The sequence below is a fragment of the Choloepus didactylus genome, chromosome 5 (assembly GCF_015220235.1).
Source record: "Choloepus didactylus isolate mChoDid1 chromosome 5, mChoDid1.pri, whole genome shotgun sequence".
In the NCBI taxonomy this organism is placed as follows: domain Eukaryota; kingdom Metazoa; phylum Chordata; class Mammalia; order Pilosa; family Megalonychidae; genus Choloepus; species Choloepus didactylus.
The window spans coordinates 165020658-165046483 of record NC_051311.1 but is presented as its reverse complement, the minus strand read 5'-3'; the positions used below and the strand labels follow the sequence as shown (position 1 = coordinate 165046483).

Sequence of the window (25826 nt, the reverse complement as noted above, 5' to 3'; positions counted from 1 at the left end):
CTCCTCTGCTGGAGAAAGGTGGGGTGCCAGAAGGAGAAGCCAGACTAGGTGCTTTAAAACTAATTGAACCAACAAAAACCTGCTCCTGAAAAATTACATATGAAAAAGCAATTCATTTTGGGTATAGTTATAAGGTGCAATTTTAATCCCTGGGTTTTCTTTTACCTGAGAAACTGCAGGTTTTAAGTTATTTCAAAAGTTCTCCCTGCTACCCTCTGATTTTTCTATTAATAAGTTTAAGGCAGACAAAGAGATCTAAAGTTGATGGCAAAAATATTACTATTGCTGCTTTCAATGCTCATTTATTATTGGGACCCCAAGGAAAACAATCTTTTTTTGGTAAATGTCATTATTACATAGGCAACTCAAAACTCCCTGATCATCTCTGAGTGAGTTTTTCTTCCTAGAATCCAGCAGCAACCTTCTATTCTTAGGTTGCTGCAATAACCCAACGAACAAGCACTATGCTACCAGCCACAGAACTGCTCATTTCATTCCTTCTTGCTGAAGGGTTCTTTCAATATGATCTTGCAAATAAATCATGAGCGTTAGCTATCTGCAGTCACTGAGTCTGGCAAATAGGCCAGTGCTGCCCAGCAGTTAGCAGCACAGCTAGCAATGTTGAAATGACTCAGCAGAAAAGCCTCCCTGCTCCACCCACGGATGGTCAGGAAAAGTGTTCTCTGTCCCTAAGATGATGGACCCTACAGAGGTGACAGGCTAGCTCTGGCTAAACTTACATTTCAGATTCTGGTCAATGACCCACCCTTCACCTTTCTCTTCTTCATAATGTTGGGGAAGGGTATTAAAAACTCACACAAAAAGAAAGAAAACCACTGGTCTATCGACACAAGGTCTGAAGATCCAATTCTAGGGTTCTTTGACAGATACAAAATCAACTCCAAGAACAGCACATCATTTGACAGGGACATTCAATCGTTCAAACACTTTCAGGAAAGCATTTTGATTTTTGGCTTAAAAGAATACATCTGTTCAACAAGAGCACCAAGAAAATTCAATACGGAAAAGAACAGTCTTTTCAACACGTGGTGCTGGGACAACTGGAGTGCCACATGCAAAAGAAGGAATGTGGACCTCTACCTTGCACCATATATAAAAATTAACTCAACATCAATAAAGACCTAATGTACGAGCCAAAGCTGTAAAACTCTTACAAGTTTTGTAACTTCTAAATACAACACAGTAAATCTTCATGACTTTGGGTCAGAGAATGGTTTCTTATATATGATACCAAAAGTATAAGCAAATAAAAAAATAAAAGATGAATTAGAGAATCAAAATTTAAAACTTTTGAGAAGACAAAATTTTCTCCCACAGAATGGGAGAAAACATTTGAAATCATATATCTGATAAGGGGCTTGTATACAGAATATATAAATTAGAATTCTTATAATTCACATAATAAAAAGACAAATAACCCTGTTAAAAAATAGGCAAAGGATCTGAATAAACATTTCTCCAAAGAAGACATACAGATGGCCAATAAGGACATGAAAAGATGCTCAATGTCATTAGTCACTGGAAAAATGCAAACCAAAACCATAAAGAGATATCACTTCATACCCACTAGAGTGGCTACCATCAAAGAGACAGACAATAACAACTGTTAGCAAGAATATGGAGAAACTGGAACCCCATACCTTACAGGCTGGAATCTAAAATGGTGCAGACACTTTGGAAAGCACTTTGGCAGTTTCTCAAAAAGTTAAACATAGACATACCATTTGACTGAGCAATTCCACTCCTAGGTACAAACTCAAGAGAAATAAAAACATACATCCACACGAAAGTGTATACACAAGAGTTCACAGCAGCATTATTCATATTAGCCCAAATGTAGAAACAATCCAAATGCCCATCAATTGCTGAATGGATAAACACAATGAAGGACATCCGTACACCTAGATATAATAAGGCAATAAAAAGGAATGTACTCTTGACACACGCTACACTGTGGATGAACCTTGAACACATTATGTTAAGTGCAATAAGGCATCCACAAAAGGGCACATATTATATGATTTCATTCATATGCAATGTTCAGAATAGGCAAATCCATGGAGACAATAAGTCATTAACGGTTGTCTAGGTCTGGGGGAGGGAGAGGGATGGGGAGCAAGTGCTAACAGGTGTGGGGTTTCTTTTAGGGAGGATGAGAACATTCTAAAACTAGATTATGCTGATGGTTCCATAACCCTCTGCGTATACTAAGATACAGAGTTGTACAATTCAAATGAGTGAATTGTATGGTATATGAATTACATCTCAAAGTTGTTTAAAAAAAGAACATGTCTAAGGACAAAAGGTACGTGAATCCATCAGTATCAACAAAGCATGCATACAAAATGACACTATTTATAATCCATTAATGTCAAGACTAGGCAGAAATCTCTACATTTGGGAAAAAATAAGATAAACTAAAAAGCAAAAATCAAAGGAAACTGTTTAAAAGGTTAAACGTCCTGTCCTTAGGAAACGGTATTTTGAAATATGATTTAGTATGAAATATGAAGCCCTCAAGGTCTGCGGCCTGGAACTTCCCCAGTTAGGCAGGAAACATTTTAGCTGAGGACCCATCTCCAAGTTCCTACATGTAGAATTTGAGAAATAAATTGACTACTTACGCCTATCAATACAATGTGGTCTAGGTAGAGGGGTAATTAAAAAGGCAATGTCTGGCAAAACAGCCTGTGCACACTGTCCCAGCAAACAGGTCTTTGAGGGAAAAGATCATGCATCATTAAGTGATTGTTACCCCATGTGCGTTGCCTGACAACCATTTTAAAAGAACAACAGCTCATCTTGAAAATATTTTCCATTTTCTTTTTCTTGGTTTCAAACTCTCTAATCAAGATCCTCATGATGACTCAAAAAGACAACTCTTGCTACATACCCATGGCTGTTACTCCTAGCCTGCAATTATTTTCGTCTTAGTAGCGATTCAAAGTACACATGGACAGAAAGAGTACAGACTTAAATTCTCGCTTACTGCCTGACAATCTCAAACAACTGACAGTTCTCACTCATAATACCTGATTAAACGTGAATAGAGGGGTAGGAAGGCAATGAGGACTATTTTTACCCCGCAGAGGTATTCTGTCATTACTAGATGAGAAACAATTATTGATCCTGCAGGGCATCCAGAGACAGTGTTGACACTAACTGTATGAGACGTAAACACTTCAGTGTGTGCTTCAGTTGTTTGCCATAAAACGGAGATAATAATCACTCCCACCTACCTCAAAAGAGTTTTGTAATTATAACACAAACATGAAAGCATAAAATAAAAGTATTTCTATGACTTACGAATTACAACCCACCAGGAAAGAGAACAAATCATGACATCGATTAGAAAAGTTAAGCTACCCCAAGACAAATATAAACACAAGTTAATTTAGAACAGTGCTTACTCTCTAATTTCTCACTGTCTTCCAAATCTTCTATGGAGTTAGCAGACTTTTTTTTTTAACATGATTTTAATTTTTATTGATTGATGTATAAGTGCCAGTTAATAGGAATTTCCAGTCAATGGCATGCTCTTGGTACCATTGATATTCATAATTTTTTAAACCAAAACATCAAAGAAAATATGCTTATGAAGTTGATTTAAAGGCAGTTTTTATTCATTGCTATGCGTTCCTCTAAATTCTCCATAAGCCTTCGGAATTACCTACAGTTGCTTTCCAAGGAATTCCCAAATAGACATTTTAGCATGAATGATGTCATCTTAGAGAAGCTGGGAGGGAAGCCCATCAGAAGTCCAGTGGCCAAATGTGTCCCATCAGTGTTTAATGAAGCAGAGTAGCTAACTGATTGCAAATATCACAAAACCCCTCTGGTGTTTCTGCGATATCTGCTCTGGCAGCCACCACTGCCACTTTCAGTTGTCCCTGCTATGTACACTCTTCCTGCAAAGCCAGGAGTTTTCAATGTAATGCAGTAAAAGCCACTGCTGACAAATGGGACACTTGTGATATCAGGGTCCGTTAATATATAGCACAACACCCCTTGGGACACCTTCCCATCAGCAGAGGCTCTGGGTCCTTCAGATGTCCAAGCAAAGTGCAGGAAAGCAGGCTCTTCCCCAGGATGAGGCTCAGTGAGTAGACTATCTTTATAATTTAGCATGCATTTATCTAGCCAGAATCATACACCTTGAGAGCTGGAAAGGACTTAGGCCTCTGGAAAAGCAGAACCCAGAACAAGCCTGGATGCACAGGACTGAAGATGTTCTGGGCCTTCCCTAGCTAGGGCCTCATCTGCTCAGGTGCCCACGCCTGTGGTGAGCCAAACCACAAAATGCATAGGTGAGGGACAGGTAACAGGCACTTTTTAATGGTGCTGGTTAGAGGTGTAAATTATTAACCTTTTATGGAAGGCAAGGCACTTTGTCAAAGTTTATTAAAAATTTTTTAAAGCATATTGTAACCAATATGCTTTAGTTACTTCTGTTTACTGCTAAGTACAGCTAGAAACATTAGCCATTACGTGCAGAGAAGACAGGAGGGCTAGGGTCCTCAGGACCCAGAGAAAGGCAGGGTGAGTTCCCTGAGCTTTCCCTTTGCCACGTATATCCCAGACTAGGGAGTGGAGAAGCAGGCCACTCAGCAATGCCAACAGGTGCAAAGCCCCACCCAAAGGACCAGGAAAGGAGCCACTTAGTGACACAGAAAACTTTTAGGCAATGGCTCCACCCTAGACAAACGCCACAGAGGAACTGTGGCCCCAACCACACCCAGTGGTGTCAGAGTGGGGTGGTGGGGACCTTTCATCCCCGCAAAGTATTACTCAGCCCTCACCACCACCCTGCCTCCCACCCCCACCACAGTGCAAGTGGAGACCACAGGGAGAGCCTGGCCTTCCACCCACACCCCACAGTAAGGAGGCACCCCTCCCACTCCCAGGAGTGGGGTTATCAGCAAAGGCCTAAGGGGGCCTTGGAGCTCTTACCTCCACCCAGCAGTAATGAGGAGGCCCTCACCCACAGACACCAGGAGGCCAGAAGGGAAGCTTAACTTCTACCCCACTGGCAGTAACAAGGCAGCAGTGTCAGAGGAAGACTGCTATAACAAGCTTTAAATAAGATCCAGAGTCTCCTAGGTTTCTATCAAAGATCACCCGTCATACTACTTATCTACTAATCTACAGAAGCCAACACTGAGATGACAGAGATGTTAGACTTACCTGAAAAAGATTTTAAAGGAGCCATCACAAAAATGCTTCTATGATATCTGCGAGGCCCCCTAAGGAACTGAGAAGAAATGTGGAAGTGTTGGACTTCCCACCTGGGCTACTGCTGATTTTCCCACAAACGTTTAGGACTGCCAATTTAGTGGGCCGAGCCCTCGATCTGGGGGCTTTCCACTGTGAGGCTAGTTGCTGCAAGGGAGAGGCTAAGCCCACTTACAATTGTGCCTAAGTGTCTCCCCCAGAGAGCTTCTTCGTTGCTCAGATGTGGCCCTCCCCCAAGCCCACTCAGCTGGTGAACGCACTACCCTCCCCACTATGTGGGACATGACTCCCAGGGGTGTGAATACCCCTGGCAACGTAGGAAATGACTCCTGGGGATCAGCCTGGACCCAGCACTGTGGGATTGAGAGGATCATCTTGACCAAAAGGGGGAAGAGAGATGAAACCAAATAAGGTTCCAGTGGCTGAGAGATTTCTAATGGAGTTGACAAGTCACTCTGGAGGGTATTCTTATGCACTACATAGATAGCACCTTTTAGTCTTCAGTGTGTTGGAATGACTAGAGGGAAATACCTGAAGCTGTCAAACTACAACCCAGTGATCTTGATTCTTGAAGACGGCTTTATAACTATGTAGATTGTATAGTGTAACTGTTGAAAACCTTATGGCTCGCGCTGCCTTTATCCAATGTATGGACAGATGCGTGGAAAAATGGGGACAAAAATTAGATGAATAATAGGGTGGGATGGAGGGGATGGAAAGATTTAGGTGTTCTTTTTTGCTCTTGTTTTTATTTTGGAGTAAGGAAAAGGTTCAAAAATTTATTCTGGTGATGAACACACAACTGTAGGGTAGTGCTGTGAATAACTGATTGTACACTGGATGACGGTAGGTAGGGTGTATGAATATATCTCAATTAAACTGTATTTTTTAAAAAGTAAATGAACAATAGGGAGAGGAATGGGATGTTTTGGATGTTCTTTTTTATTTTAATTTTTATTTTATTTTTTGGAGTAATGAAAATGTTCAAAGGTTTATTGTGGTGGTGAAGGCACGACTATATAATGATACTGTGAACAACTGACTGTGCACTTTGAATGATGGTATGTGATTATATCTCAATAAAATTGCAGGGAAAAAAATGCTTCCATGAGCAACGGTGAACACGCTTGAAACGGAAGAAAAATACAAAGTCTCAGAAAAGAATTAGAAGATACAAAGACACAAAAAGGAATTTTAGAATTGAAAAATTCAATAACCAAAAAAAAAAAAAAATTAAAGGATGGTTAAAACAGCAGAATGAAGGGGACAGAAGAACAGAAGAACAGTGAACTTGAAGACAGTATGAAAGAAATTACCCAATCTGAACAAGATTAAATAGACTGAAAAAAATGAACAGGGCCTCAAGGTCATGTGGGACTACTAACAAATATCTAATACTCATGTCATCAGTGTTCCAGAAAGTGAGGGAAGACAGAGAGGCTGAAAAAGTATTCAGAGAAATAAAAGCTGAAAACTTCCCAAACTAGGTAAACTGTATAAACATACAGATTCCAAGAACTGAGTGAACCCCAAACAGGATAAACCTAAGAAAATCCATGCCAAGTGTCTTAGTTTGCCAGGGCTGTTATGACAAATACCATAAATTAGTTGGCTTAAACAGAAATTTATTGCCACACAGTTCTGGAAGCTAGAAGTTCAAAATCAAGGTTATCACCAAGCCATGCTTTCTCCAAAGTATGTAGTGTTCTGGTGGCTTTCTAGCATCTTCCAGCAGTCACATGGCGATCTGTCTCCTTGTGTTCCTCTGGTTTCCTCTGACTGACCGTGCCCAAATTTCCTCTGCTTATAAAGATTTCAGCCAGATAGGACAAAGGCCCACTCTGATGCAGTCTGGCCTCATCTCAGCATGCTCTTCGAAGACTCTGTTTACAAACGAGTTCACACACACAGGACCAGGGGTGAGGACTTGAACACGTCTCTATGAGGGCCATGATTCCATCTACAACGCCAAGACACAGCAAATTTCTGAAAACTAAAGACTAAGAAAAAATCTTCACAGCTCAAGAGAAATGACAAATTACCTACAGCAGAAAAACAATTCAAATAACAGCATATTTCTCATCAAAAACCAAGGTGGCCAGGAGGAAGTAGCACCTTCAAATGCTCTAGGAAAAGAACTGTCAACTTAGAATCATCTACCCAGGATATGTCAGGACTGAAGGGGAAATCAAGACATCCTAATATGAAGGAAAACTAGGGATTTGTCACCAGCAGACCTATCTCAAGAGAATGGCTAAAGAATTGATCTGAACAGAAAGGAATGATAAAAGAGAAAAAGAAGGAATCCTGGAAATTCAAAAGAAGAAAGAACAATGGAGAGAACAATATGGGTAATTACAATACACATCCCTTCTCTTGAGTATTCTAAGTTATGATTGACAGTTGATACAAAAATTATAACAATGATATGGTTCTAAATTATGTAGAGAAAATATTAATGACAATTTCAAATGGGGGCAGGTAAAGGGACATGAAAGGAGGTAAGGTTTCTATACTTCACTCAAACTGGTAAAATGATACCAATAGAATTCAGTAAGTTATAGCTACATAATTTAACACCTAGACAACCATTAAGAGTTATACAAAGTGATACACTAAAAAGCACTATAGATAAATAAAAATGGAATTCTAAAAGATGTTAAGATAACTCACATGAAAGCAGGAAAAAGAAAACAAACGAAAAACAGAACAGAAAAGAAAGAATAACCTAACATATCAATAATTATATTAAACGTAAATGACTTAAATACACCAATTAAAAGAGAGAGACCAGGTAAGATGACTCACTTCAAATAAAACAATATAGGCAGGATGAAAAGGATGAAAAGAGATATATCATGCAAACATTAATCAAAGGAGAGCAGGAGTGGCTATACTATTAGGAAAAAAAAAAAAAAAAAAAAAAAGTAGACTCCAGCTTTAGACTGAAGAAACTTACCAAAGACAGAGAGATACATACATAATGATAAAAAGCTCAAAAAAAAATCAATCTGCCAAGAAAGCACAGCAATCCTAAACATGTAGGCACCAAACAACAGAGCTGTAAACTGTGAACTCAAAACTGATAGGACTGAAAAGAAAAAAGATAAATTCACAATTAAGAGTTGGAGACTTTAACTCCCTCTCTCAACAACTGATAGATCAGCTAGACAGAAAATCAGCAAGGACATAGAATTCAACAAAAATACAAAATACCACATAGATGCCAACACTGCATCTAATATGGAGTGTAAATTTGATAATCCTATAATTATTAATGAAATTTAATTTGTAATTTAAAAGCTTCTGAAAATGAAATCTCCAGGCCCTGATGGTTTCACTGAAGAATTCTACCAAATGTTTAAAGATGAAATAACTCCCCTTTACATAATCTCTTCCAGAAAATACAGTAAGAAGGAACACTCACTCATGTATTTTATAAAGCTCAAACTTCCCTAATACCCAAACCAAGCAAAAACAGTACAAAAAGGCTTCAGACTAAGGTATTCATCTTCCGTGAATATAAGACACAATACTTAACAAAGTATTTGCAAATAGAACTCAGCAAAATATAAAGAGAATTATACACCATGACCTACTAGAGTTTATTCCAAGGATACAAAGGCTGGTTCAATATTCAAAAAAACAATCAATGTAATATACCATATTAACAGGGTAAGCAAGAAAAATTACATCATCACATCCATCAATGCAGATAAAGCACCTGACAAAATACAACACCCACCAGGAAAAAAAAAAAAAAAAAGAACTCTCAGAAAACTAGGACTAGAGAGGAACTTCTTCATCAACTCAATAAAGAGCATCTACAAAAGTCCATAGCTAATATTATACTTAATGGTAAAAGACTTAATGCTTCCTCCTAAGATCAGGAACAAGGCAGGGATGTCCACTCTCACCCATTCTAATCAACCCAGTACTGTACTGGCATTGTAACCACTGCAATAAGGCAAGAAAAAGACATAAAATGCATTCAGATCAGAAAAGAAAAAATAAAACTGTTCCTATTTGCAGATGACAGGATTATCTATACAGAAAACTCCAAGAAATCTACAAAAAAACACTCACAGAACTAAAAACGCCTATTGAATTAATCAGTGAGTTCAGCAAGGTCACAGCATACAAGATAAACATGCAAAAGCAACTGTATTTCTATACACTGGCAATGAACTGTGAACACTAAAACTCTAAAAACTGAAATACTTAGGCATGAATCTAAAAAACCATGTATAGTCCATGTGTGTTGAAAACTATAATGCAATTCCTATTAAAATACCAATAAGATTTGTTTAGAGATAAAGGTAAGATTATTCTTAATTTATACAGAAAGGCAAAGGAACTAGATTAACTAAAACAATTTTGAAAAACAATAATAAAGTGGGGGGAATCAGTCCACCTGATTTCAAGATCTATTACACGGCTACCACAATCGAGACTGTGTGGTGTTGGTGAAGGGACAGACACAAAGATCAATGGAACAGAACAGAGAGCTACAAAACAGACCCACACAAGTACTGCCAACTGATTTTTGATAAGGTGCAAAAGTAATTCAGTGGAGTAAGGATAGTCATTTCAACAAATGTTGCTGCAGCAACCCGATACCTCTAGAGGGAAAAAAAAAAAACCTCAACCTAACTTTTACACCTTATACAAAAATTAAATCAAAATGGGTCAAAGATTTAAACATGAAATGAAAAACTACACAGCTTTTAGAAAAATACATAGGAAAAAATCTTTGGGAAAAGGGTTAGGTAAAGGGTTCCTAGATCTGACATAAAAAGCACAATCCATTAAGGAAAAAAATGATAAAATTAAACACTTTTGCTCTGCAAAGATCCTGTTAAAAGGACAAAAAAAAAACTACAGAAATATTTGCAAATCACATATCTGACAAAGGATTAGCATCTAGACTATACAAAGAATCCTCAAAACCCAACAGGAAAAAGAAAAAAATCCAATTACAAAATGGACAAAAGACAGGAAGAGAAATTTCACCAAAGAGGATACACATATGGCAAATAAGCACATAAAAAACGTTCAACACCCCTAGATATTAGGGAATTACAAACTAAAACCAGAGTGATTTATCACTGCACATCTATTAAAATGGATAAAATAAAAAATAGTGACATCACCAAACACTGGCAAGGATGTGGAGAAAACCTGATCACTCATACACTGCTAATGGGACTGTAAAATGGTACAGACACTAGGGCAAACAATTGGGCAATTTCCTAAAAAAAAGTAAATATGTAATTCACATGACCCAGCAACTAGACTCCTAGGCATTTATTCCGGAGAAACGAAAACTTATGTTCCCACAAAAATTTATTCACAAATGTTAATAGCAACTTTATTTGTAATAGCCAAAACTGGAAACACCCCTGACAATGGGGAATAGCTACACAGACTGATGTGTCATACCATTAACTACCACCCAGCAATAAAAAGAGACTTACTATTGCTACACACAACCTGGATGAATCTCCCAGAGAATTCTGCTGAGTGAAAAACTCAATCTCAGAAGGTTACATACCCTATGGTTCCATTTATATAACAAGGATGAAATGACAAAAGTACAGAAATGGTGAACAATTAGTGGTTGCCAGGGGTTAAGGAGGGGGTGGGGATGGAAGAGAAAAGGGTGGGGCTATAAAAAGAGAACAAGAAGTATCCTTGTGGCAATGGAAATGTTCTGTATTTTGACTTTTATTAGTCAATATTCTAGTTGCGATATTGTACTATAATTCTGCAAGATGTTACCATAAGGGAAATCTGAGTAGAGGGGAAAACTCTATTATTTCTTATAACTGCACATGAATCTACAATTATCTCAAAATGAAAACTATCTCAAAATTTAAAAAGTATATGTTACTGCATTTTTTTCAAATGGGGGTAGTTAGAAGTGAAATTGATTAAAATGCCTACTGTGTAATATGCATATAATAAACATGGAAAATATTTGGTACTTAATAAATTCTGCAATTAAACCTAAACAAAACCAACAAAAATCAGCACGTTTCTGAAATTCTCTTCAAAAGTAATTGAATTGTGGTGATGGTTGCTTAACTCTGAATAAACTACAAACCACTGAACTGTACACTTTAAACGGATGAATTGTATGGTAGGTGAATTATACCTATTTTTTAAAAAGTAACTGAAATGTGGAAAGTACTCTCAAAGCTTGGGTAATGGACAATAGTGATGATAAGACAATATTGACAATGTAATTAATACCGCTGACTTGTACACTTAAAAATGGCAAGTTATATACATATAGATGTATATAAAATCACAACAAAATTAAAAAGAAAAAAATTACAATACCTGAGTGATACCCTGATCTTTCTCCAACTTTCCAAATTCCAATCCTCAGCTAATTTACAAAGAGGGAAGAGTGTTAAATACTTTTATAAGGAGTGGATCTGCATAGCAAAAACTGTGGTTTGACTGTTGCAGCCTAGTGCCAGAGTGCAAAAAAAAGGCTTTATCCCAATCCATTCATCCTAAAGTAAAGCTGCTCAGATCAGTATACCTGGAAATCAGCCACCAGCCCAGGCTTCAACGCAAAGGACTGAAAACAAGGCACAAAGAAACACAATTCAGAGGTCACACTTTGGACCTCAGGAGAGTCATCTCTGTTTTGGACAAAGGGGTAGAAAAGAGCTGGTGGGGGTTACATGGGGTCAGCAAGTTCTCGTTTACTAAGAGTAAGTGCCATAGCTATCCTGTGGAGGTGTTACCACAAGTTTTGCTGTTTTTTTTTTTAATTAAATCTCCGTATGCAATAACTTACATGTATGTTAGATATCTTTTCAAAGGGGAAAAAATTACATGAAAATTGTGTGACTACAGGAATTGACCATCATCTCAATCAAAATGTCTTACAAAACTTCCAAGATGTAATTATGGTTGCGAGATAACTCCACAGTGGTAAATCGGCTTATCCAATGTCATTACCAAGTGAAACTGCAGAAGGGACCGCCAAGAACAACTGGTCCAAGAAATGCAGCCAACCTAATATTCTACGCGAATTCTGATATAACAATGGGGGGGGGGGGGCGGTGAGAGGCCAGAGCGGGCAACAAGTTTATGAAAAAGGTCACTCGATCCCCAGGTATTGGCGGGGTTTGGGGTGGGGATGCACTCCCATAAGGACCCATTTCTCAGCCCTTGGTAGGTGGAACTAGACACCATGCTTGAGAGATGCGGGCGGACGGTTCGCAGATCAAGAGGGTGGGATTCGACAGCCTGACGCCTCCACGCCCGGGCTCCCTCCCTACACCGGAAAACTAACGGGTTAGAGAACAAAAAGGGGAGGTGCAGAGGACAGCAGAGCTGAGTTCCCCGGAGGGAGCAGTGCCCGCCTGAGGCTCCCACACCTCCAGTATCTGCGACGCGTGCCCAGGAGACCCCGGCCCGGGTCAGTCCGCCCGCACGCCTGGGGACAGCGCCCTCCAAAGGGCCGAGGCAGGGGCCAGTGGGCCGGGCGGAAGCTCTCTCCTCGGAGAGGCTGCGGAGGCCCTCGCGGAGTCCAGGGTAGTCCGGAGGGGCGCGACCCCAAGCCAGGGCTAAGGCACCGCGTCCGGGACGATCCCTCCCACCTGACGCCCGCCCGCGACCTTGTGGGTCACCCTGGAAGCAGCAGCAGCCCATTCCCTCACATCCGCCCGCCGCGGAGACCCCGCCCCCAGCGAGCCGGCAGCCAATCCCAAGCCCCTCCGCGTCCCGCGCGAGCCCTTTGCGCTCGCCAATCTCTGCCCGCCAGGAGACCCCCACCGCCCTATTGGCTGCAACTCCCGTTGCTCAGGAATCCCCCCTCCCAGTTCCCGCCCACCTGCCCTCCGTCACCTCCGCTCCATCCCCGAGTCACTCCCGTCACCGCCGCGGCAGCAGCCAACGAGGGCGCAGCGGCCTCGCCCCCTGACCGCGACCCCCGCCCCACTGGCCGCACGCGCAGAGGCCTCCCCGCACCCGCGAACCGGCCCGGCAGCAGCTACCTGTCTCCGGCCGAGGCTCCGCCCGAATGAGGCGCCGACACCCCACTCCGGCCGCACCAAACTCTTGGCCCCGCCCCTGCGTGCGCCGTCAGCACGTCGCCCTGCCCGGGGGGAGGAGAGCGCGCCCGCCACGCCCGCGCTCCGCACCCCGCCTCTCGCAGGCACCTGGTTTCGGGGGCGTGGCTGGGGTCGCGCGTGATGTCCCCTGGCCGTGACGTCACAGCGGGCAGCGGTGGGCGCGGTGGTCCACTGCAGAGCTCCAGTTGGCGCCGGGTGAGCCAAGCCGCCCCTTACGCGCGCGTTCAACGGACCCTGCACCCTCTTTTTGACTTACGGGGCCCGGCTCCGAGGCTCAGGTGCAACTGCAGGAATTTGCCCCGAGCCAAAAGACACCTGTGTGTTCCACCTGCGAAGAGTAAGGTTTTTATACAGTGGTTAGCATTTTCATAGAAGATATTCCTGGCCAAAATAATAGTCTCCAGTCCCTATAAGGAACCCAATACATGATAGATAGATTGATTTGAAGTTTATCAAATGGCAAAAATACACGCTGAATTTGAATAATAAAAGCTTACGTTACTGAGCGCTTATTTTGTGTCGGACTTAGTGTCCAGCGCTTTCCATGCACTATTTTTTTTCATTATTTAGAGAATACTTTATTAGTTTCTGTAATCAAATCCATGTAGATAAGACCTTACATATGTAATATAGTGCATTACCCCTGTACAAATGGAAAAAAAATTGTTTAACGTTTCTAGATCAATATGGCCGTTAATTTCTGTACAATGCCAATTCAACACGGTACACCTGGGATACTTTTTCCAAAGTTGACAGCATAGCTAAATCCACGCACTATTTTTTAACCCTGTGAGATAGAGATTCTTATCCCCATTCAATAGTTAAGGAAACAGACTTGTAGTAGTTACCTGCTCAGGGTCGCAGGTGGCAAGTGGCAGTGTTGGGAGTTCAGTCTGGGTTGTCCTGGCTCCAGAGCCACCACGCTTCCGAGACACGTGGGTAAAATCAGAACCAGAGGCAGGAGTCCTGGGTGATAATCTTTAGACAGTGCCTTATTCTTTGCAGGGCCAGTTGAAACTACATTTATGTTTAGGCCGGTGTTATACACCAGGGATTTCCAAAGGATGAAAGGTAAGGCCAGTAGGACGCCAGGTGATTAGACTTAGTACAGGGACAACGTATTGTTCATTGAATAAAAGTGACCATGTATTTTAACACACATAATGCTTAAACCATAACACTCCATTGATTGTAAGAGACTTCCCTTTTTCAAAAATGTTAAAACGTGAAAAAAAATTGCATCTCAGCATTGATGGAATATAGTAAATTATATTCAATCACATACTGAGGAAGTTCCCTGCAGTTCTTCAGTCTTCATTGCATCAAGGAGATTGCCGCATTTCATGATAATGTGTCTTACTCCTTTCTTTCCGTTTTTGACAGAGATCAGACCTCAGGCTCAATACCTGTGGAAGGCAATAATATAAAGCTAGAACTTAATAAAACTGCTTTGTCTTCATGGTTTTTGACAGTATTTTAAAAATATTATGGCAAGTAATACTTGCTTTCCCATATACAGTAATGATCGAGTTTTCTTTTGTATTAAATGGATCCATTTAAAGAATCTATGAATTAGATACTGAGATGGGAAGGTGGTATCCAGATGTTTGACCTCAGGGAAAATGTTCCAGACTGTCTTGAATTGTTCTGAATATATTCTTCTATCAAGTTAATGAATGACACACACAGAGCACAACAGCAGATACTGGGGTGACAAGGAGCAGTGTTCTCACTAGCGTGAAAGTTCCAGAGAAGACAAAAATAACTGAATCTGGGCTATGATTCAGACAGAGGACTGTACCACCCATATGTGTGATAGTCTCAGAGCAATTTCTAAACTACTGAAAAGGGCAAAGTGAGAGTTTTGGGTTCTGCTTTTGTTTTGAAGTGGGGTGCTTGTAAAATGTTGGGTTGATGGTGGGACACAGATCTGGGGAGTGGAAGAAGGTCGAACCAAACTCAGAGTCCATTTTCATAACTGTGCACCGCATTCATTCAACATGTATTTATACCAGTTGGGTTCCAGGTGCCAGGAAGCTGAGGGAGCACCACTGACAGGATCTTTGTTGACCTTTTGGGGTAAACTGACAAGTTAGCAAGGGATGGTTTGAAATCCATGAAACAGGGCACGGTAATAGAGAGTGGCAGGTTTTTGAACTTTATTTTATTACATAACATTATTATATGCACATGGTTCAAAAATCAAAAGGATATTAAAAAGTCTAGTTTGCAAAGTCTCCTTTCCACCCCTTCTATGCTGACCTGCCAGTCCCCTGCCCTGCCTTGCCAGGGTTAACTCTACATGCTGAACCATGGGGCAATCAGGTATCCCAGAGTGAGAGCCAAGGTGGAGGGAATTCAGGGAATTCTGTACCAATAAGGACAGAAATTTTTCTATAACCAGTACATGAATATTCATGTTACCTATAGATAACCACTTATATTCGTTTCTTATATATTCTTCCAGTGTTTCGTCATGCAAATACAAACCCCAATGAGAGTTTACTAGGTATTCTCTTCTGCACTTTGCTTTTTTAACTGAACAATCTATCCTGGATATCTTTCCATATCACTTTTTCCTTTTTTTTCCCTCCCAGTGGCATAGTTGCATAGTCCAGTGGGAAGGGCTCATCCTTATTCCATGTGGCGTTAGCTGGGGCACCTCCACTGGCCTGGTCAGGACCCAAGATGGCTTCATGCCTACTGCTTACCCTTAAGTCGGCCTGGCTGGACCTCATGTCAGCAGGGTTCCAAGAAAGCAAAACCAGAAGATGTGCAAGATGTCTTCAAGCCCAGGCCCAGAAGCCGGACAGCTTCTCTTCCACTGTATTGAACTGGTCACAGAGCCCAGGGCCAGCCCAGGTCGACTTAAGGGCCAGCCCAGGAAACAGCACCTCCTACAGGAGGAGTAGCATGTCTACACAGAGATGGGAGGACGTGGCAGTGGTCTTTGCTGACAATTACCTCACCAAGTTCCAACCAAGTTTCACAAGTCTTATTTGGTATTACGCATCTTTAGTATAGTCCCAGGGCTTTTTTTTTTTCTTTTTGCCTCAGTTTTTGTAGGGTTGAGGCCAACTGTCCCAGCCTCTGGATTTATATTATTGTTTCCTCGTGTTGTCCTCTGTGTCCTGAATTTCCTGTGAACTGGAAGTTGGGCAAAACTCTTGATTAGATTCAGATTAAACATTATTGGCAAAAATACCTTGTACCCACTGATGTTCCTTATGTTCTAGAATGATCGTCTCTTGTCCGGACAGAATGGGCCAATTTAAAATCTAAGTCAGATCAAGTCACTCCTCATTCAAAAATCCCCTAAGGGGTTCTTACTCAGAGGAAAATGGAGACCTTAAGATGGTCTAAAAGTCCCACTCATCCTCCCACCTCCTGCATGACCTCATTTCCTCCTCTCCCCTTATTCTCCTCCTGCCCCTGTAGCCTTGTCGTTCCTCAACTTACCAGACCCAAGCCAGCCCCAGGGCCTCTGCTTTGTCCTCAGGTATCCCCGTGGCCTGCTCTCGCCTTCTCAAGGTCTTCACTCACAGGGCACCTCCCCAGGGAGCATTCCTTGGCCACTCTCTCTAAAATCCTACCCCTCTTCCAACCAGACATGCCCCATGTTTCCTGTGGCTGCTCTGACAAATTGCCATAAACTATGCGGTTTAAAACAACAGAAATTTCTCCCTCTCCCAGTTCTGGAGGGCAGAAGTCTGAAATCAAGGTGGCACCAGAGTCAGCCACATTCTCTCCAGGGGCTCCGGGGAAAGTCTGTTCTTTGTCCCTTCCAGCTTCTCTTACAGACATTCCTTGGCTTGAGGCGCCAATCTCTGCCTGTGCAGTCACATGTCCTCCACCTTAGGACACTTGTCACTGGATTTAGGACCTATCCAGATAATCCAGGATGGTTTCATGTCATGATCCTTACTTAATTCCACCTGCGAAGACACTTTTTCCAAATAAAGGTCACATTCACAGGTCCCTGGGATGAGAACATGGACAAATCTTTTCAGACCACCACTCAACCCACTGCAGCCCACTCCCTGTCCTCATCGTGGCAAATGGACATAGGAACAACCTGGTCAAAGATGAGACAATTAAAACATCCAAAAGAATAATGACTGTCACAGATTAAAACGCATCCAAATCCATATGGTCATTATAATACTCCACCCCCAGCCCCCAAAACCTAAACTGGTCATATTTACAAGTTGCTGGGGGCATCAATTCATTATCCTTGACATTGACAAAGGGGAAAACATGCAGCACATACCCTGACTTTCCAGAATAGATTGTATTTCAGAGTAGCCGGATAGTAGATGAAGCAGGGCAGATGTTTGTAGAATTACAGCTGATAAATTCAGGAGAAATGAGAAATCGCCACTTTGTACCCCTGATGAAAATAATGAGTGTAGACTAGGGTTTCTCAATCTTGGCATTATTGATATTTTGGTCTGGATAATTCTTTCCTGTGGGGCTGGCTTCTTGTGCATTGCAGAATGTTCAGCAGCATCCCTGCCTCCTACCTACTAGATGCCAGTAGCACCTCCCCCGAGTTTTGACAACTCCAAACATCTCCAGACATTGTCAAGTGTTCCCTAGTGGTGGTGTAGTAGGGGTAGGTGTCAAAATTGCCCTAGTTGAGAACCACTGATCCAGTGATCATCGGATAGCTCCTAAACACTTATAGGAAGACTGATGGTAAACTTTATGATTGATGGATCAGGCTGACAACACCTGGATTCAGAGATGAATCCCAGCTTTACCAAGAGGGAGAGAACTAAATATTGTGTGCCTCCTGATGTGATACAGTAGAAGCACACAGTAGCACCCACGAAGGGTCATCACCAACCACCCCTCAAAATTAAACCTGACTCTAATCAAGCCCCTAGCCAGGGGTGGATCCAATTTTGTGGAGCCTGAAACTATGCAAATTTGAGGGCCCTCTTTAAGGAAAAAATACAAAACTACAAATACAAAATTAGATAGAGGGGTCTGTGTGAGTGAGGAACTGAAGATCAAGCTTCATTATTTTCATTGTAAATCCTCTTTTGCTCTGGACCTAACTCTCTGATTACAGCAAATACGAGGGACAGGGAAACGTATTAAATGATACCTGAAGATCTAATCAGTCCAATCCAGAATGTGGAAAATTCTATTGGTCAAATGACCTAGTTTCTTCGGTAAATAAATGGCATGAACAACAACTACAAAAAAAGGCAAAGCAATTTGTTATATATTAAAAAAATAATTGGACATATCAATGAAATGAAGTAAGTAGGCCTTGTTTGAGCCCTGATTTGAACAATCTAATATAAAGTTTTTTGAGACGATAGGGAAAAATTGAACACTGCAAACTAAGTATTAGATGATATTAAAGGAGTGTTTTAAAAAATTCTGTTGGGTGTGATAATGGCATTTTTTGAACTCCTTATCTGTTAGATAGATATGCTGAAGTATTTATAGGTGAAATGATGTGATGTTTGGGATTTGAGAAAAAAGTCAAAAGGATAGATGAAACAAGAATGGCATAAAATTGATGGTTGTTGAAGCTAGCTGATGAGTATGTGAAAGTTCATGGTAATTTTTTTCTCTACTTTTATTTTGTGTTTGGAAATTCCCTTAATTAAAAACAAACTTTCTATCTTCCTTTGCTCTAATTCCATGCCCAGTAAGTAACTAAGTAGCTTTCTAGTTTAGTTTTCACCTTTTACACTACACAAAGGGTGTGTTATGGCTAGTGGTGTCATCACTCATTCGTAATTGTCCTCCTAGCTCTCTCTTCCTCAATTATTTTAGTCCAAATGTTTAGTCCCATCTTCTGCCAGTTTGTTCAAAGAATGAAGGAAGGAGATCAAGGCAGAGACGGTGAGGAAAAGGGATGAATGGGCAATAGTAAGAGAGAGGTCAAATAAATGAAAGCTGAAGAGTGTTCCTCACTGGATTTGGAGTCAACTGGAAGCTTGACTGCTGAATGTGGCCAGAAATTGTGCTTTGTTGTCTGTTCTGTGAGACAAAAGTTGAGCTAAATGCTAATATTTTAAAACCAAATACTTCATACTACAATTCAAATTTCCAGCTTCTTAGGAAAAAAAAAGCATAAAGTCTAGCAGCACTGGGCTTGCACTCCCCACCAAAGAATTGCCATCCCTCAGGGAGGCTTGTTTTGACAAGCTTCTGTCTTTATGTGTCACAAGGATGTTTGTCTTGGTTCAATCCCAGTTCTTAGGGGATAAATAGGTAGCAGCTTTTAGAACACTCAGCCTGCTGAGAAAGATACTACAGGGTTTTTAGTTTGCTTGTTTTACACAAGGCAGATACACAAGAGCAAGCACCGGGAATCCTACACACACTTCTCAAGGGCCCATCAGAGCCATCTGTTGCCTCCTGTACCTGCAACGGGACTTGCCCCAAAAGAAGAAACAGGGGAAGACCCAGCTGGGACTACCCCAAACCACCCCACAACGGCACTGGTTGCAATTCCAAAGAAGGAAGCATTGAACACCAGGGTTAGCAGTCCTTAATCATCTATTAGGGGAACTTAAATAGAGCTGCAGCTACCTCGCAAGAAGTTCACTCGAGTATGTTCTGCATCTATGGTAACAACTCTACAGATTACATATGGTTGGGGAAACAAAAGTGGCTAATACCAGGGGCTTGTGTGCAAGTTTTGGGAAAACATCTTGGTATGTGCTCTTTTCTCAAAACAAGATGCGTTCAGGGAGGGCAGTGTTCAAGGTTATAAAACCAAAGCTTGGCATGCTTCCAGGGACTTAACAGGGAGGGCCTGAGGAGGTGGGCAGAGGAGAGGTCTGCACCACACACCTCTCAGCTTGGTTTCCTTCCACTGAATGTCTCTTCTGTACTGCTTGACCCAGATCAGTTACAGGGGAGTAATGAAGACACAGGCACCCAGCTATGAGACTAAAGAGTGTCAGTGCATGAATTACGGTGATTATGTTTTCCAAATCTCCACCTAGAGGACAGTGAGCAGTCTGACAAGTTGAGATTACTTTGGAGAAAAAACAGGGGATGAGTATCCAAAAACGAAAAAGACTCCAAGCCTTGACCTTGAAGAACATAGTATAGTGAAAATTTGACACTGAGGCTGTTGTTTCTATTTTCCAGATCTCTCTCACATCCATCCCTTTCTCTCATCCCCACTGCCATCAGCATAACAACCACCTCCTGACAAGCTTCCTTGTTACTCTTGTTCACTTGTTCTCCATTCTCCACAGTGCAGCCAGAATATTTATTTTTACCTTAAACACTTCATACATACCTCTAATAGAAGAGTACTCAAACAATACCATAATCACATGCAACAAAATCAACAATAATTCCTTAATATCACATAACACCCAAAACCACATTAGAAGCCTCATCGTCTCAAATATGTCCTTTTCTTGTTGGCTGGCTTGAATCCCAATCCAAACAAGGCCCACATACTTCATTTGGTCGCTCTGCTCTTAAGCCTCTTTTAAGTTATAATACCCCAGCACCCCCCCCCCCCCCACCGCCAAACACACAACCCTTTTAATGCCATTTTTGTTGTTTATTTGCTTGTCTGCAGAATTTCCCAAAGTCTGGATTTGGTTGATTTCATCATCATGGTGACATTTAAGATGCTCCTTTAACTCCTTTATTTCCCACAAACCAGTAGTTAAACCAAGAGACTTGACAAGCTTTAGGTTCTTGCAGGGAAGAGGGAGCAAGAATATTTTATAGATGGCATGTTGCTTCAGGAGGCACACAGGTCTGGTTGTCCCTCTCAGGGATATTCAAGATTGAGTTCAGGTGTCCTAGCCCCCCTCCACTGGTCGATCGTTTCACCTAATGGTGGTCTGGATTCCGTATTCCATTAGGTCTTTCAAAGTGTTGATTTCAGATTAATTTTTTTTTTGTTTTGTTTAGAGTCAAATCCTGGCACCCCAGGATTTAAACACCCCACAGCCCAGGTGTTTAAAACCTTCCTGCAGCTTTCCTCTTGTACTGAGTAAAGTTTCAGTTCCTCACGCAGGCCCCCAGCGCGCCGCTTCTGCTAGATCTGGCCTGTCTCTTCCTCCCACTCCCACCCTACATCCTGTCCACTTTCCTCTCAGCCACTGAGATCTCTTGACACGGATGGTTTTCTTTCGGGAAAGTCTCAGAATTTGTCATCTTGTATTTATTTGTTTCTTCTCACAACCCCCACCCGACCCTCGTTTCGGGGTGGCCAGTAGGGCTGGGGTTCTAGCTTTTATTCACCAATGTACTGCCAGCCTCTGGCGCAGTGTCTGCAACCTAGCCAGCATCCGGTATGTATCTGCTTGATTTACTCTTAGCTATTGTGCCCCAGAAAGCCAAGGACGCATCCTCAGCGCCGCGGTACAAACGAAATACTAGAGGGAGCGAGGGGCGTCAGATGGGAGGCGTCCGCAGCGACTGCACGGAAGACGAACCCCAGTTTCTAGACCAGCCACGACCTCCGCAACACAACACCCCTACCCGGCACCGCCCGGGTCCCAGAGACTCAGGAACAGCCCGAGAGTCTCCGCGCGTGCGCGCACTCACGCGCATGCGTGAAACAGTGCCGCGTTGCCCCGGAGCGGCGCGCAGGCGCACTGGTTGAGGGGCGCGCGCAATGGCAGGTGCTGAGGTATTGCCGCGACCCGCGATGGGGCTACCCGCGCTCTTGCTGCTTGCTCTTTGCGCGGCGGGTGCCCGGGGGCTCTACTTCCACATCGGCGAGACCGAGAAGCGCTGCTTCATCGAGGAGATCCCTGACGAGACCATGGTCATCGGTCAGGCGGGCGTGAGGGTGGAGAGGGCCTTCTCCCGCTCCCGCCCTGCCCTTCGTGTCGCCCCCTCTCTTACTGTGGCCCGGTCGCGTCGCTGGTGTTCCCCCGAGTCCCGGCCCGTTGCACCCCGTCCCAGCGCACTTAGAGGGGCTGGCCTGACCTAGCGGGGTTGGCGGGGTCCCAAGTAGAGTCCGGCACCCAGCTCCCCGCTCCCCGCAGAACCGTAGGAGCCTGTGCCAGGGCAGGGAGCCGGGCGGCTTGGTGGGTCGTGACAGGTCTGTTTGCTCTACAGGGAATTATCGCACCCAAATGTGGGATAAACAAAAGGAGGTCTTCCTGCCCTCAACCCCTGGCTTGGGGATGCATGTGGAAGTGAAGGACCCAGAAGGGAAGGTAAGGCCTTCATACCCACTGGTAATCCTCAGGCTCTGGCATGCCTGACATCTAGACTACATCGTCATTCTTAAATAGCCTTTATGGGATGTAAAGAGCTGGCCTTTGTACCTAGTACTGAGTTGTTAGACCTCTGGGGACTTGACAAGCCCACGCTTTAGGGTAGATACTTGGAGAGGTCACAGGAAAGGCGAGGGCAGCTGGTTGGGTTGGGGTTTTCACTGGCTGCTGTGTTGCAGGTGGTGCTGTCCCGGCAGTATGGCTCAGAGGGCCGCTTCACTTTCACTTCCCACATACCTGGTGAACATCAGATCTGCCTGCACTCCAACTCCACCAGGATGGCTCTCTTTGCTGGTGGCAAACTGGTAAGAGAATTTCCCCTTTGGCTGCTTGGGATCTCTCACTTGTGTCTACATTATTGCCATTATCATGTGTGACACAGCCAGGGACAAGAGTTAGAGATTCCTTTTTTAGCCTGGGACAGAGGCCTCACCACTTGGACCCCATAATGTAAAGTGTTTCTATCTATGGCTTTGGGGCTCCGACCTTGTGTTCCTTTTTAGCGTGTGCACCTAGACATCCAAGTTGGAGAGCATGCCAACAACTACCCTGAAATCGCCGCCAAGGATAAACTGACAGAGCTGCAGCTCCGAGCCCGCCAGTTGCTTGATCAGGTGGAACAGATCCAGAAAGAACAGGATTACCAAAGGGTAAGGTCATAGCTCATTGTACTTGACCTTTCTACCCACGAGACCTACTTGAAATTTCTGCTTGGTTGCCTTCCCTGCTTGGGAGGTCAGCTCTTTAGAGAACAGAATAAAGTCTATCAGTCTGGATAGTCAGTTTTAAATGCTATAGAAAGTGAAGGCCTCAACAGAGAACAAATCATAATCTAGTAATAGCCTTGCCTAACTTGTTTTCCTTAGGATATTGTTAGAAATGGTAGAAGCCTGATTTCTATTCTGATACAGATGCTTTTGGAGTGACAGCATCATCACTTCCTTGGGGCAGTCTCAGTGGGCAAAGAAGTTGCACACCCCATGGAATCACAAGCAGTATTCCAGAGGCATTTGGGCCTGAAGTCAAGTAGTGTACAGGAGGAAGGGATCTCACAACAGCCCAGAACTGTTTAATCTTGTGTCCCCTGCCCCATACAGTACCGTGAAGAACGCTTCCGGCTGACCAGTGAGAGCACCAACCAGAGAGTCCTGTGGTGGTCCATTGCCCAGACTGTCATCCTCATTCTCACTGGCATCTGGCAGATGCGGCACCTCAAGAGTTTCTTTGAGGCCAAGAAACTGGTGTAATGTCTTCTCTCCATGTGACCCTTCCCTTTCTAGTTATTTGTTCCTTTTCCCACCCAATACCTTATCCATCCGGATTTTGAGGGGGAAAAAATGAAAAAGAATATAAGCCACATTGGTTCCATGGCAACAAACCAATCAAATCAGCCACTTGTTAACATTACTTCTCCGGGACACAGGACAGAGGTCAAAGTGTTCAAATGCTGTTAGTGCTGTCTTAAAGGGATTTATGAAGAATGAATTAACCCAGGACTAAGGCTTGCTTCTTGTGCCACCTTTCACAAAATGAGCATGTGAAAATCTCCTTGCCTCCTGCTTTAACTTCTGCTCTCTCTTCGTTTCTTTATACAGTAGGTGACTGAACACCCCACGGGAGGCCCTGCCTCACTATCCCCTAGTCAGTACTGGGTTCAGTCAGTTGCTTTGTGAATGTAAATAAAGGGCAGATCTTTGGCCCCAGAGGATTGAGATTTTTTCTATATATTAGAACTATTTTTTGATAAATTATATATATTTCCTTCCTAGTTAAAACATTACTGCCTGTGTGTGAAGAGCCAAAAACACCACTGCAGTCTCTTCTGCATTGTGTTTATTCATAGTTTCGTAGCTACCAGGGCAGCTCTCAGGATTTCAGTGGTTCCTGAGCCAGACATTTCAGTTGCTCTCAAGGCCTTATCAGAGGGCCAGGCGGAGAGTTCTAAACACCTCAACTTCCATCACATAGGGCCTCAAAGTAAGAGGGAAGGTAGAGGCAGTTAGAGAGCTAGCAGTAGGCAGTGCACTCTTTACCCTCCCCCTTCCCTTAAGTTTTATTTAAGCTATGGTAAATGTTTTCTTTGCAGGGACCTGATCTGGTTCTTTATACAGATTTTTCCAGTGAAATAAAATGTGTTGTAGTAGCTGTGTCTGAAATGAAATAAGATGTGTGGGCAGAGGGGAGATACAAGGGGAAATGGAGTAAAGGCTCCTGGCCTGGAAGGCCTCTGAGCACAACCTGCAGTGGACCCCAGGATGTGGATTTGGTGCTAGGCCTTGGCTTGAACAGGACAGTGTCCAGGAGGGTCAGGAAGGCAGGGGGTGGTTGCTCAGCCGTTCATAAAGTTCAGCCAAGTAGACACACCAAGGAGGTATTATGTGAGGGAATTAAGTACCTGGTTTCTAAGCCCCTGGGAATCATAAATTTGAAAAAATCTTTATACACTTCCCTCATGCCCCTTTTCCATATAAAACTTAATACTATTAGTTGCCCATATTTTTCTTAATATGTTCTTACCTTCCTGTTTTCCCTTTATGTCCTACACCATTCTATATACATACATATGTGTATACATGTACATTTACTTACAAAAATACATATGCAATTTATTGTTTTGTAGGTTTTTTCATTCAATATTTTTGTAAGCATTCTTTAATTTTACATATTCTTCCTATTTCTAATTCTTAATGGCTGTGTTAACAGTCCACTGAGGTGAAATGCCATAATTGACTTGTCCAAAATTCATTGGAGGTTTAAAATTGTTTCCAGTATTTTTCATGTTAGAATTAAAATAAGGAAAATCAGATGGTCTTTTGAACTAGTTAGATGTGTGGACCTCTGATGTTGGGAAGAGCACAGACATTTCTGCTCAGTGGCTGTTCCTAGAAATCCAGCCATCAGAGAGACTAGAGCCTGGCCTGTAGGGGGACAGGAAACTTCAGATGAAAGCTGGGCCTGCTTGGACAGGCTAGTCCAACTGTAAACACAATTGGATGTATCTCAATCAGGCTGAATGTATCTCAGTTAGGCTCATAGGTCTGTATGTCCTGGGTTTCTCTTGCTAATCTTTGACAGGAAGGGAGTGGTGGCAGGACAAAGGTGGGAGTGCATTACAGCATTACACCGATAGGCAGGTAGAATAGGGATGGTCAGAGGATGGGATAACAGCAGCTAGTGACTGTGGGGAAAACAAGGATTTCCATACTGGAAATCTGTGTCATATTCACAGATACATTGTGGCTGAAAA

The 25826-nt window shown here is 42.7% G+C and overlaps 2 protein-coding genes across 6 annotated transcripts in view; one reads left to right on the top strand and one right to left on the bottom strand.

Moving 5' to 3' along the window:
- Positions 1-13344, bottom strand: part of OGDH (oxoglutarate dehydrogenase) — a 97341-nt gene extending 83997 nt beyond the window's left edge. For all 4 annotated transcript variants that reach the window (XM_037837251.1, XM_037837253.1, XM_037837254.1 and 1 more), the window contains exon 1: positions 13272-13344. The gene's annotated coding sequence lies outside the window, so the exon portion shown is untranslated. The remainder of the gene's footprint in view (positions 1-13271) is intronic.
- Positions 13345-21941: 8597 nt separating this feature from the next.
- On the top strand, positions 21942-24722 carry TMED4 (transmembrane p24 trafficking protein 4). Of its 2 annotated transcripts, none has more exons than XM_037837249.1 (5): positions 21942-22129; positions 22419-22519; positions 22759-22884; positions 23083-23229; positions 23677-24722. In XM_037837249.1, the coding sequence occupies exons 1-5, from the start codon at positions 21970-21972 to the stop codon at positions 23824-23826; spliced, it is 684 nt and encodes a 227-aa protein (XP_037693177.1). In that variant the 5' UTR covers positions 21942-21969; the 3' UTR covers positions 23827-24722. The 2 variants fall into 2 exon arrangements, with proteins under 2 accessions (XP_037693177.1, XP_037693178.1); XM_037837250.1 differs by having other exon boundaries at positions 21962-21984.
- The last annotated feature ends 1104 nt before the right edge of the window (positions 24723-25826 follow it).